At 41.1% G+C, this 20446-nt stretch overlaps 1 protein-coding gene across 19 annotated transcripts in view; it reads right to left on the bottom strand.

The window, feature by feature from the left end:
- The window catches only part of KALRN (kalirin RhoGEF kinase), a 523049-nt gene that overhangs the window by 236062 nt on the left and 266541 nt on the right, over positions 1–20446 (bottom strand). For all 19 annotated transcript variants that reach the window (XR_014560170.1, XM_083722227.1, XM_083722230.1 and 16 more), the window contains 2 exons: positions 15871–16063; positions 9831–10343 (listed from right to left, as the gene is read on the bottom strand). Coding sequence is in view for 18 of the 19 variants with exons in the window: in XM_083722230.1 (XP_083578356.1) it covers positions 9831–10343; positions 15871–16063 (706 nt within the window). In the remaining variant the exon portion in view is untranslated. The remainder of the gene's footprint in view (positions 1–9830; positions 10344–15870; positions 16064–20446) is intronic.

Raw genomic sequence — 20446 nt, 5'->3', positions numbered from 1 at the left:
GACCTTGAGGTCTCAAATTTCAGCAGTGCCTTGTGCCTAAATTTGGTGGGCCCCCCCATGTTCCATTCTACATCATAGTTGCAGTGCCCCCAAAGCTCTGGCCATGCTTCCACTGTTTCTGGGGTGAATTTCAAAACCCTTATTTTGTAGTGATCTGGATTCAAAGTTTAAACTTCACTTCTATGCTGGAGCCTGACAATGCAGCAAGCTTGGGGTGGGGGGCAGTCCAGAAGTCATTAAAGAAAATCATATTTTCTTTCCTGTGCCTTTTCTGTGGTGCATTTTGCTCTCTGTAATTGTAGCAGGCCCTACTCAGTTACAATTTCTTAAATGCTGTTGCATTGTTGAACACAACCAGCAACCCAAAACAACTGCAAAAATTAAAAAAACTGTTAACTCCAGGAAATGGCAGGAGAGTTGTAATACATAAAAAGAAGTCAACAACAAATATATTCTCAATTTTGTTGCTTTATGTGACTTTTTTGTACTCTAGAACAACATGAAACACATATTATTGCCATATATGATGCTTCAGGAATCTGTACATGTGGATTTATTGGGGGGGGGTCCTCATGTATGCACATGAACTTCACAAAAAATAAAAATAATTTTAAAAGATAGAAGTACAGTGGTACCTTGGTTCTTGAATGTCTCCGTTCGGAACCTGAACACCAAAAACCCAGAAGTAAATGCTTCCATTTTCAAACACACCTCAGAAATCGAACAGCTTCCGCTGCGAGTTTTTCAAGTTTCTCAACTGAATTTGCAGGCAGCCCTTTGTGCCTCGGTTTTCGAACATTTCGGAACTCGAACGGTCTTCCAGAGCAGATTACGTTTGAGAACCGAGGTACCACTGTAGTTGGAATTTTCTAAGCTTTCTATTCTTCTGTACCTTGTAAGATCACAGGTCAATCAAAAATGAGGTCATAGTACACTGCCTATTGTGCTTTCACACTCAGCTCACTGCTATTCCTCACACATTGGTCAAAACAGAGGACATCTTTCAACAGGATTATATGCAATAGCGCTTAAACCAAATTAAAGATGCATAGGTTTACAGCTTTTGTCTGTTTTCTGATCTCGCCTACAGAATGGTTCCTAGCATTATGTTGGGAAGAAGCTATAGTAGGGGGTAGACAAGTATTGTATAGACATCTAATGTGGGCATTTTGTTCGCCATGCAGCTCATTCCTATGTATGCTTACTCAGAAGTCTGACTAAACTCCATGTGTCTTACTCCCAAGTAAATGAGCACAGGTTTGCACTGGAATCAGAGCAAGCAAGCAAGCAAGCAAGCAAGCAAGCAACAAGGGGCACCAATTGTGTGCAGCTAGGATTTTTTAAATTTCTCTTATCAGTGGCAATCAGAGGAAAGACCAATCTGGGAAGACCTGGCTGACTTGCTGGCTATTTTGCACACATACACACACAGTTCTTTGCAGGTGGCTGGAAGATGGGAAGTCATTGTTCACAATGCTAATGATACCCAGAGGAATGAGACTACAATCTGGATAGCTGTTCAGGAAAGCAACAGCATCCAAAGCTTCTACAGTTTGAGAGATCTGGAGGCAATTTGGCACATCTACCTACCAAAGAGCATGTTCAGATTTTACAATCCAGTTACCAGTCCGAGCTCCACATATGCTTTGAAGGAAATCTAAGCTACTAAAATTATAAGAGCTGTAACTGAGTTGCTGAGGTGGGGGAAGCAAAAAAAACCCACGTCTTTGAGGGAAAAACAGAAAGGGGTGGATTATCAGTTGCTTACAATAGAGTTCACAGAGTTGTATAATGCATCCCAATTGCCTTTAGGAATGCATTCACATGGAGACCATAAACATGCAACCTAGAACCCCCACAGATTAAGCTGCAGCTTCCTAGCAGCAGTTCCCACAATTGTGGAAGTATGTTTTTCAGCTGCTGACTTCACTGGAATCACTCCTGGGAAGCTGCATCTGCATCCATGAAGGACCCAGGTCACATATTACATTCTCCATATGAGTGATTCCCTTGGAATAATCAAGGGACATTACTTTAAGAAGATTTCTACTCTCAATCATGAAACAGTGTTGATAAATCATTGGCTTTTTCTGAACATCTCTGGAACAGTTGTGGACTGTATTACTGACACTCTGCAACCTCTCATGCACTGCACTAATCTTACCCTCCCTCTCAGTGCTGTAAACACTCCTGTTCCCTTCTCTTTTCTGTTTACCTGCAGTGAGCACACGGGAGGTCATGTGAGCTGCCACTCCAAAGCTGAAAGATCAGTTATGATCTGCTCATGGACATCAGAAGGATAGTGAGCAGAGTAGGGAACATGTCATCCTTAAGTCAAATATAGGGCCTAGAACAGGGGCAGGGAACCCAGTTGCCACTTGACTCCGAACTCTCATCAGCTCCAACTAGCAAGGGATTATGGGAGTTGTAGTCCAGTAATGTCTGGAGACAAAGAGGTTTTCCACCTAACTTAAAACCTAGCTTTCTTCAGAAAATTTGGATTGGTATGCTTTTGCTGCATACACTCCTTAGACAAGCATTCCTCAACTTTCCTCAGGACTATGACTACCAGCATCACCAGCCAGCATGGCCAGTGGTCAGGGGTGTTGGCAGTTGTGTCTAATGACATGTGAGAACCAAAGATTGGGAAAAGCTGCCTTACACTGCCTTTGAATCCATATGGTATTCTATAGAAGAAGTAGAATCCTGGTGTATGTCATTTGTGTGAAAGAATCTCACAAGAATCACAAGAATGTAGAGGTTTGTCGTAATGTGCATGGCAGGAGTGGGCATGGGGAGCTGAACCTGAGTTCTCCACTCTGGCACTGCATTCTGGATATAAACTTCAGATTCCATCTAAAACATTGCTGTGTTTGGCTCCCCGATTGTGGAATGCTCTCTCCAGAGAGACTAGCCTGGCACCATCATTATAAGTCTTTAGAAGCCAGGCAAAAAGATTATTCTTTACCCAGGCCTAAATAATCTATGGCCTGTGAAAGTATGTGTGAGAGTACTGTTAATATTGTGATTATTTTACTATTAGGCTGTCTGTCAGTATGCTTTTTGCCGTGTTTTTGTTATGATGTTTTGTAATGTGTTTCTAACGTACACCACCCTAAGATCTTTTGATAAAGTGTGCTGTATAAATTTTATTAATAGTAGTAGTAGCAGCAGCAGCAGCAGCAGCAGCAGTAGTAGTAAAGCAAAGGGCTCTCAAGCTTCATCACAGCCAGCTTCCTCAAGGAAAGAGGAGAATGGTTCAAGCCTCCTCAGAAGTGACCAGAATAAAACAAAGATGGATGATTTACTAACAGTGTTCACACTTGTAATTAGTCTGGAGGAAGGAGGTCAAAGTTTGACTCCTGCATATTTTTAAGCCCCTGAGGGAAGAACTCTTAGGAAGAAATAAGCTGCATGAGGTTTGCACTCCTCTGCTGTATATTATATTGCTTTGAAGGGGTGGATTGGCCCTTTGTTAACAAGAGTTTGTAGGGTAGCCTGTTTTACAAACTGAGGGATGCTAGGTGGGATGCTTGCTTAGGAACCAGAGGTTATAGCTTTCAATGTCCAGTTTGCCACATCCACAAGCCTTTCTGCTTCTAAAAAGACAAACCTCCAGTCAAGGTTGCCAAAGGGTTTTTTGTGTGCCCAGTACTGTGTACCTGGATTGGGCCTTCCAACCCACTTGTAAATGAGGATACATATTTGTGTTCCCTTTTGCAGGTGGAATGGAGGGACCCAAAAATAAATCAGTGACCGTACACATAATAAAATGTTTGAGAAACAGAATGTGAAGAGGTGAAGCATTCACACAATTTTATTTCTGTATTGGAAAATACTTAACCTGTTGAATTTTTGCCTGCTGCACTATGGAAGGCAGAAGAACCTTGCTTTACCCAATGCCAACCCTAAACTTTTATAACATTCCTTCTAGGAGTGCTAGAGACTTCATTTCAAGGACATCCTCCCAAATCACCCCCCCCCCCCAGCATTCTGCCTCCTTTTCATATATTTGCAGAAGGATATAGTAAGCCCCTGAAAGAGCTTTGGTTTTGCAATAAGCAAAGGTTATGATACTAACCTAAGAAAAAAAGATAGGACTGCCTGAGCTCTAAGCTTTTGAAAGAGTGGCAGTTGTGGTCTCTTCATCACTGTTGCAGCACTTATTATAAATACATCTGGATGTGCTGAAAACAAGGCAATGTCTTTAATTGCTGCCAATACTTGTAACAGAGGCTCCAGCCAAGTGAGAGGATACCACAGTCTTTCACATGAACAGAAGTTTGACAAGGAATATTCAAATTATTTCAAATGGGTGGAAAAATTACCTGAAAAGCTTCAATTTGAATAAGCACTCTGAAAACAGGAAAATGAGCTGCCAAAAAGGTGAAAGACATAAACTACAAACTACTGTTATGTATTTTCAACTCTCATCTGCCTCATTATGGCATCCCTCATTTGAATATGGTGGGGGGTTTGAGGGAAAGGGCAATTGGGTCTAGAAAGAACTCTCTTTTTTGTTGTTTCTCACAACTTATAATTTTGATATTATATATACGGAACACATACATGAACATCCAACCAACACAGATATATAATATATATCCATGTATACCAGGACCTCCATACAAATTGCCCAGGCTTATGCCCCAGAGAGATTACCTCAGTGTTGCTAACGCAGCAAAAACAACACAATTATGAGTTACCGGTCACTGCAGTCACAGAAGGTGCTGTGATTCTCCAGTAGTTTGACTTCACCCTGGAGGTGTACTCCATTGCCTCTTGAGACAGACTGATGCCAACAATATCAGTATACCCAATGCTGTGTTGGAATTTGAACACAGTTCTCCCTAGAGTGACTTGTAATATTTAAAACTAGCCAGAACCAATGGCCAAATGAATGAAGGAAGAGAAAAACTCCTGTTCTTATATCATTTTTAAAATACTCTTTAGTTTTTACAAGATGAAATAACAGAGAAGGGAAGAAATATGACTCTATTGATTGATAAGTGCTGCTGAACTCTATTCCTTCCAGAAACCGAGCCAAAATCTATTTCCAGGAAATCCTTTTTACACACACACACACACACACACACACACACACACACACACTTGCCATTTGCTCAGGGACACTTACTACTGCTGCACTTAATGGACTGTAATAAAATAAACTGCTTCCTATTAGCAAAGAGGATCTTGTCATCAGCTGTGCAATGCCATTTTATTATAGCTCATGAAGCATCTAAAGGAAGCAATACTTGAAATGGTTAAGGCTGGAGTATGATAATGCATTTGTCCCTGAATGTCCAAATGCCTTTCTCCAAAGAAACTACAACAAAGTACTGTTTTCTTGTGAACCATGCTCTCAGTAAATCCCCATCTCTGCCATCCATTGCTGGATTCCAACAATTCCCTTAATTTACCACCTTCCCTTTCTGGTGATCCTTTGCTTTCATTGGTATTCTGGCTTAAAAGTGGAAATCTACAATAAATAGAGGTAAAAGATTAGTTCGTAGGAGTATAGAGGAAGATAGCATCACAAATTGTGAGCTACCGTAGCACTGGTAAATTGCCAGAACATGCCCTTCTGATAACCTTTGTCCGAAGGATGCTTCCATAACTGTTAAACTTATGGGAAGAATAAGGAACCAGGAAGAAAGAATCTTTAATAAAGACTGAAAATCTGAAAACTTACTGTAAACAACTGAAAACGTTAGCAGGGTTAATGTAAAATGAGCAGTAAAGAAAACTCGATTATTGTGGAAATGCAGAGATAAAACGAAAGGGAGCACAGATGGGGTGAGGGGGAAGTCAACTTGATGTTATTTTGGGTTTTGTATGTTTTGTTGGAAAATGATAAATAAGTTTATATTTTAAAAAAACCTTAAAAGGGTTGCTCCTATAAACTTACAAAAAATAAATAAATCTAGTGACAATTCTTCCCTAGATTCCTGAAGCATTCTCTTCTTTAGCCTTCCAAATAAGGTCTCAGAAGAGGCTGTGAAAGCTTTGAAAACACAAATGGGGCCAGAAGATCTTGATGATCAGCAGTTTGGTAGGATGCACCACTCCTTGTTAAAGTACTCTAAGCACTTTGGCTTTCCCTGCATGCAGCTTATATTGTCCAGACATCTTTAGCCAACTTAATCTATTCAATTCTATTTCCACTCCTTCCAATTCCATTTTCCCCTCTTCAACCTAAGCAGCCTGCCTACAGGCGTGTTGTGTTTAATTTCCTTGTGTGTCACATACAGCAGGGGTCTGTCTTACCTTTTCCTAGCCAGCCCTGATGGGAAATACTGTATCTTGTGGATGTCAACTGCTGGTGTTCCCTTTCTTGTTTCATTCTAGGGATTCACTTCAGGATTTCCCTCTCAATTGAGACTGGCTGACAGCCAGCTTCTGCCTCCTCCAAACTGACAGTACCAATAATTAGCATTCTTCTACCTCATGCGTTGTGTATTCTCCCCTCACTTTGGAACATTTCAGGTTTGTTTCAACAGGCACTCGGATCTCCTGACTTTTATGAGGGAAAATTTAAAGCTAGTCAGCTTCAACTGCTCAGGAGCTTTTCTCTCTGGTACCCTACTATCAGGGGTCTGTTGATGCAGTAAAACTAACTGAAGTTCCTCCATAAGTACTGGAATTAAAGGAGAGCCAGTGTGGTGTAATGGTTAAGAGCAATAGACTCATAATCTGGTGAACCGGGTTCGCATCTCCGCTCCTCCACATGCAGCTGCTTGGGCCAGTCACACTTCTCTGAAGTCTCTCAGCCCCACTCACCTCACAGAGTGTTTGTTGTGGGGGAGGAAGGGAAAGGAGAATGTTAGCCACTTTGAGACTCCTTAGGGTAGTGATAAAGCGGGATATCAAATCCAAACTCCTCTTCTTCTTCTTGAGACCCACTGTCAGTTCAATAGCCTTCTTCCACATACAAGGATTCTAGCACAATATATTATAAAATGCCATGCTAGTTCATCAGCTCACATGATTATACTGTAAGGATCATCCTGTAACAATTACAGGTTTATTATTAAGTAATACCATATTGGCCCAAATAAAAGCCGCACCCGCAAATAAGCCACACCTTTAAAATTGAAGGGGGGAAAGAAAAAAAGACAATACCCAGGCTGCTTCCCGGGGAGGTGCCTCACCATTTTGCCAGCAGCCTCCACCTGCTTCTCCCCTTTGTTCTGACAGCTCGGGGGAGTCTTAGGAGTGGCGGGCAGGCAGCGCGCCATTGCCCCGCACTCCCAGGCTGCTCTCGGGGGGGGGGGGGAGCCACACCATTTTGCCGGAGCCTTCTCCCTCCCCCCCCAATGGCTTAGGGCAGACTTGGAAGTGGCAGGTGGGTGGCGTTGCCCCACGCTGCTTCCGGGGGTGGGGGAGCCACGCCGCTTTGCCGGCAGTGTAAGGTCTCAAATATAAGCCGTACTTTAACTTTTCACTGTCAGAATTTGGAAAAAAAGTGCAGCTTATATTTGGGCCAGTACGGTACATTATATTATCTTGCCCTTCTTTCACAGAGGTGAGGATCCCCTCCCCTAATGCTTTCCCTCACAACAGCTCTGGGAGTTAACAGCAGCTGGAGGGAATGTGACTGACCCAGGCTGCAGGGTTTCCCCCAGTCATGGTTCAACACAAAGGCAGAGGATTGTTGAGACACTATTCTTCATGCCATAAAATTTCATTTTATGAAATATTTTGAGTTGTGTTAGTGCATGATTCCCTCTACTTACTGCCATGAATGATTATTTATACTTATTTATATCTAGCAAATAGATGGGGGTAAGAAGCATCTGAGAAGAAACATGCTTCTTATGCTCTGGATCATATGCTAAGTAGCAGCCATGCTAACAGTAGTGGTGAGCTGGTTGCTCACTGCCACATAAGTTTTCTTAGTTCAGATGCATTGGGATAATGATATTGACATGGGATTGCTGTGGAATAACTGAGAAATTCCTCCCACAAGAAAATAAAAGAAAAACCAGAATGCTTGCCAACATTAAGTATTTCCAGAAGGGCTGCAGACAGTATGCAGGCTGATAAATATTTTCTGTCCTTAGTGTGCTTATTCCAGTAGAGTATGAGGCATCCACCCTGCCCTTCCTTCCCTTTAACTCCCACCACTACCCAAACTTATTAGCATTTCTTGAATATTTCCAATACCTTCCCTTGTTTTGAAAAACTATGCTGGCTGTGGGTTGCATCACCACAATATCTGATACAGTGAAATGCTATGCTTTTTCTTATGATTAAATAACCCTATCTTACTTTGCTGTCCAACAGAGACACAATCAAGAACTGCAGCTATCTGTCCTTCTCTCAGATAAGGAATTAATCTGAATAGCAAAGCCTGAGACTATCTTTCCTGCAGATCCTAATGTGAGTTAATCAGGCCATCACTGTGGTGGGGGATGCACACTACATGAACCGCCTCCTATTGCTCAGCAATGAATGCAACACAGTTGACCTAATTGAATCATGGCATTTAGACTTCAACCACAAGAAGATTGCAATTTCTCTCTATGGATTGATTTCATTTGCACCTGTGGAATCCTAGAGGCCCTGGGTTTTTTCTTCTCTGCATGCTGGAAGGGAAAAAGCAAAAAACAACCAAGCTAAGTTTTTCTATGAAAGTTGGATGACAGAAGCTCCTAGTATGATTGCTACCTCCCAGTCCCCTGATTTCTACCAAATGTGTGTGCTGCTCAGCAGATTATGACTTTGTAGACTGACTTGTTCTATCCTGAACTGAAAACCACATGTCATTTTTTCCTTACTGGTTTCTAGTTGCAATCCTGAAGGAAACCAAAATCCAATTGACTACCACCATCTATGTAAGGTTAATAATCTCCAAGAAACAGAAAACTGAAGCCTGGTTTGTGAAACCACAGTATCTGCCTAACCAATTAGGAAATCTCTTTAGCCAACGGAGGAGAGCACTTGAGTTTATCACTTGTTCCTGCTACAATAAGTCATACTTTTCTGGAGTGGCAGTAGTGCCATTGCTGTGCCTCAGTGGGCTTTTTCTGGAACAATGCACATTCACATCTGACTGCCTCTCAGAACCACCATCTCCTGTGCTTGGTGCTGGCCATTGGATTGAGGAAGAGAAAAAACAGCAGCCACCCGTCACCTATTGGAGCTGATCAACCACTCTACTCCCAGCTCACTGCTGCACTATCAGCACCACCTGCTCAGAGCAGAAGGGACATCTCTGGCAATTGATATTACATATTGACACCTAACTAATATATTGACCTCTCTGCCCATCATGGCAAAAATACATTTTTAGATAATTATACTATCCATCACTTCATGGCTGGGGCTATACTGCTGTGAATAAGCTTCTGCCACAGCTAGCCTACTACAGCTAGCATATACACCAGTTTCCTTAGCAGCTCACCTATTGCTTCCTTTCCTATATCTCCTTTTCTATCTTCTCACACATAAACTCCTGACTAAAACTCCTGAGTTGGTTACCCCTTCTCAACACATCAACCAGTTCTAGTAGAAAGCCTGGTGGAAAGCAGCAAAGCTTAACTTGGGGTGCCTTACATCTACTTGTATATATCCAAAGCAGATCAGTTTTCTTCAGAACAGCCAGAGGTGAGTTATTCTTGGCTCTCATGCTGCTTGCTACTTCCAACAATTAGTTCAGTGATTTTGCTTTACAAGTCACATAAAATACATTTGCTAGCAACTTGAGGTTTATATCCCCGATTAATTCCTCATGTTGCTAATTGCAGAAGCATATATATTTGGCTACAACGTTGCCGTGTGATTTCACAGTAATACTCAAGAAGAAGAAGAAAACTACCCCTTACCTTTTCTGCATCTTGCTCAAAAAGTCGAAGTTGAAAACACTGGTCTAGTTTCAGTTTCCGGACATGCCACATCTGATGCAAGTGTTGCCGAGTTGAATGCAGCTTGTCCAAAAGGCTGGTGATCTTTGGCACAAGACTTTGGAAATCTGCACTGCCAGGAATGCAGTTCCTACCAGAAAAACCATCACTGCACCGTATGCATTGTAATAACCTCTGGCCCTCACGATCCAATTCTTCTACTGGAGCTTTAATTACTTTCTTCTTGAGCTGCGTGTGTTCATCTATTAATCTTCTTGAGCCCTCCACATCCACTGGAAATTCCTTCCTAGCCAACATTTCCTGAAGGTCCTCTAGCCTGGATAACAAATGGATGGCACTGTTGAAAAACTCTTCCAATGAAACTCTCAACTCTATCCATTCATCATGATTGTAATCCAAGGATCCTTCAAATTCCTCTGTTAGTTGGGAGGGATCCACCAGTTTTGCTAGGCCTTCGACAGACACCATGCTTGTCTAAGGGCATAAAAAATATTGAAATGTGTTATCAGTGAAAGAATGAGAAATGTTGCAATACTGGGATCTAAACATTATAATTATCTAGCTATTTGTCATGGGAAGGTAGGTTGGAGGAGGGAAAGGACATTGACAGCCAGGACGGGTAAGAATTTCCCCCACCATCCACAACTCAGAGATGTCATGGCAGCATTTAAAGAATAACAACTGTAATAACACAACTGTAATTCTATTAATTCCCCATAGACTTCTTGCACAAACATTTTGCAATGCTTCCCGTGACAGTTCTATACAGCAAGTGCCTCTTACTTTCCATTTTACTGTTCAAGATCTTGAGGTATGTCTGGTTGAGATAATCTACTGTTCAGTGTTGTTGCTGAGTATAAAGCATTAAGTACTCATGTGCAAAGTCCATGAATATTTCACTTGTGGGTGGTAACATGCAGCTAATGCATCAAACTCTGCACAACATGATACTGGTTTATACAAAGATGAGCTTGCTGGGATTTTAGTTGAACTGCAGACATTATTGTGGAAGCATGCATTCAGGACACAAGATGTGATTTTGCTGAAGGAAGCCCACTGAGCTGGAATCTGAAGCCAGGTTTCTCATATCCAACATCAATGTTCCAGCCAATGGCACCACATATCGGGTTTTTATGAAAAGGATACTGAGTTAATGGGCTTTTTTTAACTTATACATTTCACTGGGGGCGGGGAGCCCTTTAAAGACCACCGGGGACTACATTTACTTCATAATCACTGCACAAACTTTAAGAACTTGTGCTTTCGTTTTATTCTACTTTCAGCAGCAAACCTTTCTTGAATCACTGGTGCTTTTTAATCTAAAGTGATCATTAGAAAGTTCTTTTTTTTTTTTGGAAGGTGGGGAATAATGTTTCCACAACATATCCCTTCAAACTAAAGAGTGTATTTTGTATCACTGTAAATACAACTCTTCCCCATTGCCTTTAGCTATTCTGGCTTGAATGTTCTCCTAAGTGGATATGTGATATCACACCGGATTCTGCTATTTGAATTATACAGCCATTATATAGGTTTCAGGCGTGTGACTGGAAGCAGGTGCTCTACCCTGCCAAAATACACATCTCACTGCTCCTTATTTTCTTTCAGATTATTCCAACTGGCTTTTCCCACAGGCAGATCACACAGGCTTCCATATGGCTGCTATTTTTCAACCCTTTTAAAATATGATTAAGCCAAATTAATGTAAAAATTAAATGCCACTGAGGTATTTACAGAAGAACTTGCCATGGATAAAAAGAACTACCTATGAGTCATAATGAAAAACAAGTTAAACTATTACTTTATATAAAACTTACAATGTGCTTTCCAAGCTTTATCTTCTTCGTTCTATCAACAATGCTGGTATGTACTTAATATTCCCACTTAACAGATAAGTTAGGCCATGAGATAAGAATTTGTTGCATATGGCCACCCAGTAAATTTATGGCTAAAGAAGTGTTTGCACTGAAGTTTGCCATGCTTTAGGTCTAGCACGATGCCCTGGGAGAAACTGACTATCACTCAATAAACAGTACCACTGTAATTTATGTGGTCTTTGTTGGGTGAGGACACAAATGAATCTGTGGCAGTAAAAATTAACTTGGAATAAAGAAACAGGAAATCCTGGAATAGATGGTCATTTACATTATTAGTTTTGGAAATGAAGGTAAGGGCCTGGCCATGTATCCTAGAACACTGTTTGATGACTTTCCAGTTCTTTTGCAATGATTCTTGGACAGTGTGCAAATAGTTATCCCTACCCAAAATGCTACATTTAAAATAACTATACCTCACCATTCCTTCTAAACTCACTAAACAGTCATACCTCAGGTTACAGATGCTTCAGGTTGTGCACCACACCGAACCCGGAAGTACTGGAACAGGTTACTTCCGGGTTTCGGCGCTTGCGCATGCATAGAAGCGCTACATCACACTTTGCGCATGTGCAGAAGTGGCTAATCGCAACCCACGGGTGCGCAGACGCAGAGCTGCAGGTTGTGAATGCTGTGGGTTGTGAACGTGCCTCCCGCACAGATCATGTTTGCAACCCAAGTGTCCACTGTACTGCACTAGTTTTTTTTAAAAGCCCCACAATTTAAAAATATTGTCTTTTGAAATTCCCATTTGTACAGTTTATTTCTCCCTGCTATCTACCAAAGCATACAGAATTGTGACATGTGCTTGTTAAGTCTTCAGCCAACAAAAGTTCCAGAACTGGCAACCTGAGGCACATCTGGCAAGAACTCAGTCTGAGCACCATCATTCTGATACAACTGGCACTGACTCTACTAAGCTTTCAGCAGCAGGTTATTTTTCCAGGTTTTCGGTAAAATTTCATGTCAGTATTGGATTATTCTGCATTGTAATTTGGTTGCAGTTTGACCTGTCTTTTTCTCCTGTTGTTTTATGTACATGTATTTCTTTTTTAATTATTAGTAGGCATTGAATGACAATTTATAAAGAAGAACAGAGGCGTTTTTGGTTTTTTTAATCACCTAGCTCTTGCTACAGAAGTTAAAGCACTGCAGGGAGGCTATTTATGAAGGCCAGAACAGAATGTGCCACTTTGGGAGCCTTACTGTAGGCCTCTAATTCCAGTGCAATGAGAACATGGAATATATCAAAGCAAACTGTGCAGTTGGGGCATTTCCAAGAATTAGACTAGGTGATTCACTTCACATCACTACTTTAGAAAATAACATCTCCCAACGCTGATCACAGATATTGCACTTTGTTAGAATTTTCAGGTCTGCACCACTGACCTTTACTGACATCCATTGCCAAATAAGGAGAAGATGTATTAGAGCAATTGGAAATAATACAATATATCTGTATAAGGTCATATTGTAGGATGCTTAAACTGATGTAAATTATAATTTGATGCTTTTTAAAAAGTTGAAATCTATAAAAGGAGGTAGGCTCTCTTGCCCCAAAAGGAGTCTCCCCTGCACCCACACCAATTCCAGCTTGTAAATATGGTGACTTTCACCTGGACAGGAAAAGTTCAAACTTGATTGACAAACTAGTTGATAACTCTTAAGAATAAGATGTGATAGCTATAAATTTTAAACATTTCTTCTGTGCAGTGCAATACTAATTTTATATACATATTTTTTTTTGGCAGCAGTCAATGGTGCTCTTAGGGCTGGGCTTTGGGCAGAGGTCTAGGGGCCCTATAACCCCTAACCTTAGGTGTGGGCAAAAAACACTTTGGCTCGCCACTCACTCACCAGCTCTGGATTGAGCCTATGCTGAATGCCTGGGCTGCTATCAGTGTCTCAGCAAAACTGTGCCTCTTTGATTTTAAAGTACAAGCAAAGAAGGAAAATGCACTTTAAAATCCAAGCCATGTAGCACTAAGGGGCAGCTTTGGGGAGAGACCATGATAAAAAAAACATGATAAAAAACAGCACCCCGAAAAAACATAAGATGAGCACGGCAGTATCAAACAAAAGGCTCATCTAGTCCAACATTCTATTCTCACAGTGATCTTCAGGAAGCCAACAACAAGGACCTGGGCAACCACCATCCAGACAGATAGCTGGCATTTTGAACAAGGAAATGTGAGGAATTGGGAAGTGAACTACAGTGCATGATTAAGTAGCATAGTTCCCTTTCCACATTCTCTCAGGTCCACTTTCAACCTGTTGACTAAGTGAGGAAACAGATACCCTCACACCAGAGTCATGACATATTCATTTTCCACCTTAGTATCTAAGGTGAAGAAAGGTGAAGATATTATGAGATCACCGGGGTGTGACACTTTAACATGTACATAAGATAGTGACCCTGTTGAAACATCATGGTAAACCACTAAGGTATACATTTATTGGCTGTTTGTCTCCTTTCTGCTAGGATGAAGGAGAAACATATTATGATAAGACCAGAAATCACGGCTTCTTTCACTTCCAACAGATCACCATCTGTAGCCAAGTTTTGTTCTTGGTTTAATGAGCATGGTTTCTTGAGAGTGGAATAAACTATGACGGCTAGTTTGGATGGAACCCTGAGCCAGGGTGGTGGCTTATTTTCTCCGCTGATTTAGAAGGAGGCAAACAGCTCAGAAAAGTGTGTCCATGGTAAATAATTAGCCATGGCGTACTCCACAACACAGGAACCAGGTCAATACTCCACTGTATTGTATTTACAATTATGGAGACAGTCAGATACAAATTAAGACAGTAGACCTTTAAAAACGCACCTCAAGCTTTTATGGTCTCTCATCTTGAACAGTAACCCTTTAAAGTTTTAAGGTGATGATTACATTTAGCATAAAATATGACAATGCAGGTCAAAGATTCCCCACTTGGTTTTAAAATCCACTTCAAAAATATTCTTTCCTGTCACAATCGGCCTTTTCGGCACAAAGATGTGACAGGAGGCCTTTTTGTTTAAAGCACTCTGAAGATACATTTATTATTCAGATAGGCTCTCTCGGGAGAACTAGAGATGAATAGGAATACATTATCAAACTTCATCAGGAAGGGAGAAGGGATGTGCAAAGCAAGGTAACAGCCTATCAGCTGTCATATTTCTCTCTCTTAGATGCAACCAATCAAAATCACAGCCTGCTCATTCAATCTTTTCAGGAGAAAAGAAAAATAATTTGCAAAAGTACTCCTGAATTAATGACAAGGAGGTTTATTGGGTCATCCCTCTCATTGACAGCAAGCTCCTGAATCTGCATTAGTCAATCAAGTGTCAGCTTTGCTCTTTTTAGCTTACCTACAACTTGTGACTGACTGTACCCACAAGGGAAAATACAAAAGTAAACCTTACTATTGTTGGGGTTGTTCAATTGTCAAAAAAGCCAACTACGGAGCAGATTATTTGCAGGAGCAGCAACTACTGTAGCATGAACATCCTTCCCCTCTTAACTTGAGGGCATTATCTTTTTTATTTTTATTTTTTTTAATCATATTTTATTAGATTTTACAAAAGATTAACAACCAATAAGAAATTAACTAAAATCACAAAAACAAACAAAACAACACACATCAAAAATACACACAGAAAAATAGAAAAAAGAAAAAACATAAAAAAGAAAATTTAGCATAAAAAACACTCTCTTTCAAATTAATACCCTTCCAAATCTTATTTTCCTTACTTCCACCCGCCTTCCTTTCTTGTATTCCACTTTATAAATTAATTCAGCAAAATCATTTAATATTCAAATTCATCCTTTGTCCTTCCCTTTATACTCTTATTTATCTTAATCACCAGAACCCCTTCATTTCATTTACAATGCCCTTAGCATTCATAAATTTTACAATATTTTTGTAGGTAAACTTTAAACTTCTTCCAATCCTCTTCCACCTGTTCTTCTCCTTGATCTCGGATTCTGCCGGTCATTTCTGCCAGTTCCATATAGTTATCTTTTTTAAAGTTAACACTGACTGTGAATTTTTCAATTAATCAATATAGACTGAATTGCCTAGATATATGTAATCTTTACTCAAATTGAAACTCTTCAGACATTACAGAAGGCTCTCAATCTTACCTCAAAGATAAATTTGGAACTTCCAAAATTTGTCTTCTGCTTCTGCCAAAAGTTATCAGGCTTGATTATCAGGGCAACATGAATTTCTGCAGGGAAGGCCTCCTGAAGAGTCTTCAATAGGGGCTTGATCAGATCCCACTTAGATCCCCTCATATCAATGATGACAGTAAACCCTCGTTTGCAGACATCTTCACTGTAGGGATAAAACATGGGATAAATAATTTGCCTTCAGGAGCACAGGGTATATGACTCACAGAAATGTGAAGATGCAATCACACACAAGTGTCACGACACTGGGCCTGCTTCTTTTCTGATCCAGGTGTGTCAATCCAGGTGGTCCTCCTACTAAAGATCTCCACTTAGTGTTATCATATTTACTTGAGAATTTTGTTCCTTTCCTCAGTTGTTGCCATTATGTATGTTTCTTTGAGTGTGCAATCATTAACTTTCAAACGAACCCTGTGACATAGTTTGTTATCATTCCCAATATAAAGCATAGATTAACTGGTTTGTCCAAGATCACACAACAAATCCTTGACTCAGATAGCATTTGATCCTAATACATTTTTCCAAAAAAGTCCATAAATATATGTTGAATCGGGCTTGGCTCTGGCCTTTGGAAGGCCCCAGAGAAGCTGCCCTAGGTAGCCCACCCAGAGCCAACCTAACTCCTCCCCCCCCCCCCAGATATGCCCCTGTAGCTGGCAACCTCCCTCATGTTTGCCCAAGAGCAGGCTTACCCATGGCAGCAGTATCCCACTGCAGCAACATTACAGGGTAGAAGCCAGTCACAGAGTGGGGTGGGGCAGCTGCCAATCTCATATTTACAAGTAGGCTTTCCCAGTGGCTGCACAGTAATGGGCTGTCACAGTCATCAGATTACTCTGTCCATGAGCACAAGAGGCTAAATGTGAGTGGGGCAAGGCATCAGCCCTAATGTGAATGGGCCCCAGCAGATGCCCTTGTATGGTAGATAGTGACGCCAGGCATGGTTAGAGCTGAAACACACACACCAAAAGAGCGTTTATAAAATGCAATGGTGTGTATTGGGTCCTTATTGTGGGTTCGTGTGTATGTGTGTGTGCATGCGTACATGCTGTTGAATTGATGACTGAGTGTTGATAAACTTGATGCTGCAAACCAAAAATAACAATTTAAAAAGCTTCCAAATGCTGCTGACGTTTACAGGGCAGTTGCTTATTACCAGTAATGTCATAGGCACTCTATTCTGATTAATTCTAGAAGCTACTAGAAGCTTCTCTGTGTGAGAGTAGCAGAGGCAGAAGGGTTAATGATTGTTTGGGTTATACTTTCTGCGAAGCTGCTTTGAACTAGTTCTTTTATCTCTATTCTGCAGAGTCATGCTGACTATAAATATAGGCCAAAAGAAGCCTGGGTCTTATTTTTCTCTTTCTATCTCACTTCCTTCTGGTATGATGTTTCTGTACATAGGATGCTTTAGTGCTAAGGTTTAGTCTTATTATGAGTTAAGTTTATAAATGCTGCAACTGGATTTTGCATGAACTGAGGCAATCCTAATTGTATTGGATTTGATAACCATTATGCTACATTTGCCTTCAGCACAAGTAAAGCTCTGCTGAATGAAGTACTATTGCCTCTGGTCTATTTTTGGGAACTCTGCTGAACTCTGCAACGTTTAAGGTTTTCCTCCACACGTATGACGACGTATGACAAACTGCCCAGAAAACTTTGGTTATAGGGAGGCATATAAAGTATATTATAAAGAAATAAACAAAAATACTGTAAATATTGCCTGGAGAAAAGACTTTTGAACCAGGTCACAGAAAGGCTCATATCTCACAACCCATTTTTCTCAAACAAGCATTTTAAAGTATTTTTGTGTTTACATTTTGTTATGTCAGTAAGTGTGCTCAGTAGACTGAAATAAATCCAATAATAGCTGCTTGGTTCTTGAGGATGTGGAATTAGTTAACTATGGAAAAACTCACATCAAATTTATCTTTCTACAGAACTGGCCAAACCTGATGCTTTCCCAGATAAGAAGGTGAGGGTGGGCTGGACTCATAGAAAACAAATATGTTATGCAACCTCCTGTAAAAGAGGCTGTTTAACTGTTATAATTGTCAATACTGTATCTTTGCTGTATTGTCTTCGGGGTATGATTAATTTGTTTATAAATGATATACAACTTTCTATATTTTTGAATTTTGAATTACATGTGATATCCACCAAAAGCATATGAGTACTCCCATTGTCATGGACAAGAGTTGTCGAGCTTTCTTTAGGAGGGTAAGACCAAAGTTGTCGACCTTTTTTTTTAGTGATGTTAGCGCAAGGACTTCTGGCTGTGCAATGAAATTTTCCCTTCCTCTCCTCTCCTTGTCCTTTGCCCTTCTTGGTTTCCATTTTTCTTTTCTGTTTATAAAAAAACACTTAGAAATAAAACCTGGCTGAGGATATCCCAGTCCCTGTAAGTTGGCACCTGGGCACGTGAATCAGCTAGGCTAGGCTCTAGACCAGAGCTTTCCAAATTGTGTGTCGTGATATGTAGTGTGTCAGCTGCAATATGTAGCTGTGTCTCATGAATGCTCTTATAATGTATTAGTTTAGCCGCTGGTTTGCTAGTAAAGCTGAATTGCTGTGTCACAAGATAAAGGTAAAGGTTCCCCTGCCCGTACGAGCCAGTCTTGACTCACTCTATAGGCCGGGAGCCAGCGCTGTCCGGAGACACTTCTGGGTCACGTGGCCAGCGTGACAAGCTGCATCTGGCAAGCCAGCGCAGCACACGGAACGCCCTTTAACCTTCCCTTGGTAAGCGGTCCCTATTTATCTACTTGCACCCGGGGGTGCTTTCGAACTGCTAGGTTGGCAGGCGCTGGGACCGAACGGCAGGAGCGCACCCCGCCGCGGGGATTCGAACCGCCGACCATGCGATCGGCAAGTCCTAGGTGCTGAGGTTTTACCCACAGTGCCACCCGCGTCCTTGTGTCACAAGATGATGCATTCTAAAAACTGTGTCACAACATGAAAAATTTGGAAAGCTCTGCTCTAGACTCAAGTCTAAAGCCTGCAAGGGGGCAGGACAAAAAGGAGATGTGGAGGTTGCATGAGGAGAGTCCTTGGGCCTTCAGTGCCCCCACACAACTAGAACAGGGATAACCTGTGGCCAACCAGATGTTGTTGGACACCAACTCCCATCAACCCCAGTTAGCATGTCCAAAGGTTAGGGACTACAGGAGCTGTAGTCCACCAATGTCTGGAGGACCAAAAGTGAGCCACCACTAGAAGTTTTCCTGACATGGCAGGTTGTTACTGTGCAGTCAGCAATATGTTTTCCATTAGTGTAGTAGCTGATGTCACAACAGCTTCACTGCAGCTGAAAACCTTATTTACTTACATATCCAAACAGTGACTTACAAAGTCACATCCTATGAATATGCAAAAGCACAAATTAGTAACAAGTAAGCTTGAAATCCCCTTTGCGTATCTTGTTTTTGAAGTTTTTAAGTGGGATGCTAATTCACATTTAAATTTAAATGCACACACTTTGAAAAAATGTGTGGAATTTGGAGCTTCACTTCAGTTTTCCAGCTGCAGAAGAAGATACGAAAGGATCTGTGCCTTGCAGTACTTAGAATCAAAACGGAGAAGAGCCTTGGTTTAAATGAATAGCCTGAGGAACAGCCAAAGTATACTGATCAAAAGTATGGGTGGTTGGGGACAATCATTGCAGGAATGCTATTTACATATTAGAGCTACACTACTATATAGACATAGCGCTGGGATAGAATGGATTTCAGAATCAAGAGCTGAGATCCTTTATGCTCGAGCCTAGGAAAGATTGCAGCATTGATGGTGCTTTATTATTATATTTTAAAAGCCTTTCATAAAGGATGGAAGTCTGATGACCTCACTTGATGCTTGGCCATTTTCTCATGATAGGCATCACAGCACACATACATACTTTAAGCAACAACATACCCTGTCTTCTAAATACATGGTAATTAGCAGGAAGCTATATGGCTGTGGGCAGATTACCCAGAATTAACTAATGGCATCTGACAAGTAGCTTCAGACGTTGGACACTAAAATTTGATCATAACTTTGCAGAAAAGCAGCATGCAATTATCATGATACCAGAGAGTTCAGATTTAGATGAAAGACAGGACCTGGAGGCTTTTCTAGGTGAATGCCATTAACCTAATTAAAGTATTAACAGGAGAAATAACAGGTTCTCTGAAAGTGAGAGCCTAGCTTCAGGGGTGACATTTAGGTGGGCAAAGGGGAGCAATATTTCCACCCCTGTGGTTCAGGCCAGGTGTAAGCAAGCTTCTCAAGCATAGGCGTAGCCAGGAGTTTTTTTGGGGGGGACAGGCATTTGGTTAGGGGCAGAATCTCAGTTTGCTATGTATTTTTTATTATTATTTCTATTGATTGGGGAGGCAGCTGCCCAATCAATCAACCTTCTTGCCCTCCCTTGGCTATGCCCATGTTCTCAAGTGCTTCTATCCCTTGTCTATACAGACTCTCAAACTGGCTCCTCCCTGTTGCAATCTGAAACAATAGCTCTGTCTTCAAGTTCTTCAAAATTTAA

This window comes from Podarcis gaigeae (genome assembly GCF_964106915.1).
Source record: "Podarcis gaigeae genome assembly, chromosome: 1".
NCBI classification, from domain to species: domain Eukaryota; kingdom Metazoa; phylum Chordata; class Lepidosauria; order Squamata; family Lacertidae; genus Podarcis; species Podarcis gaigeae.
The sequence above is the reverse complement of the archived record's forward strand: the minus strand, read 5'-3'. Positions and strand labels throughout refer to the sequence as shown.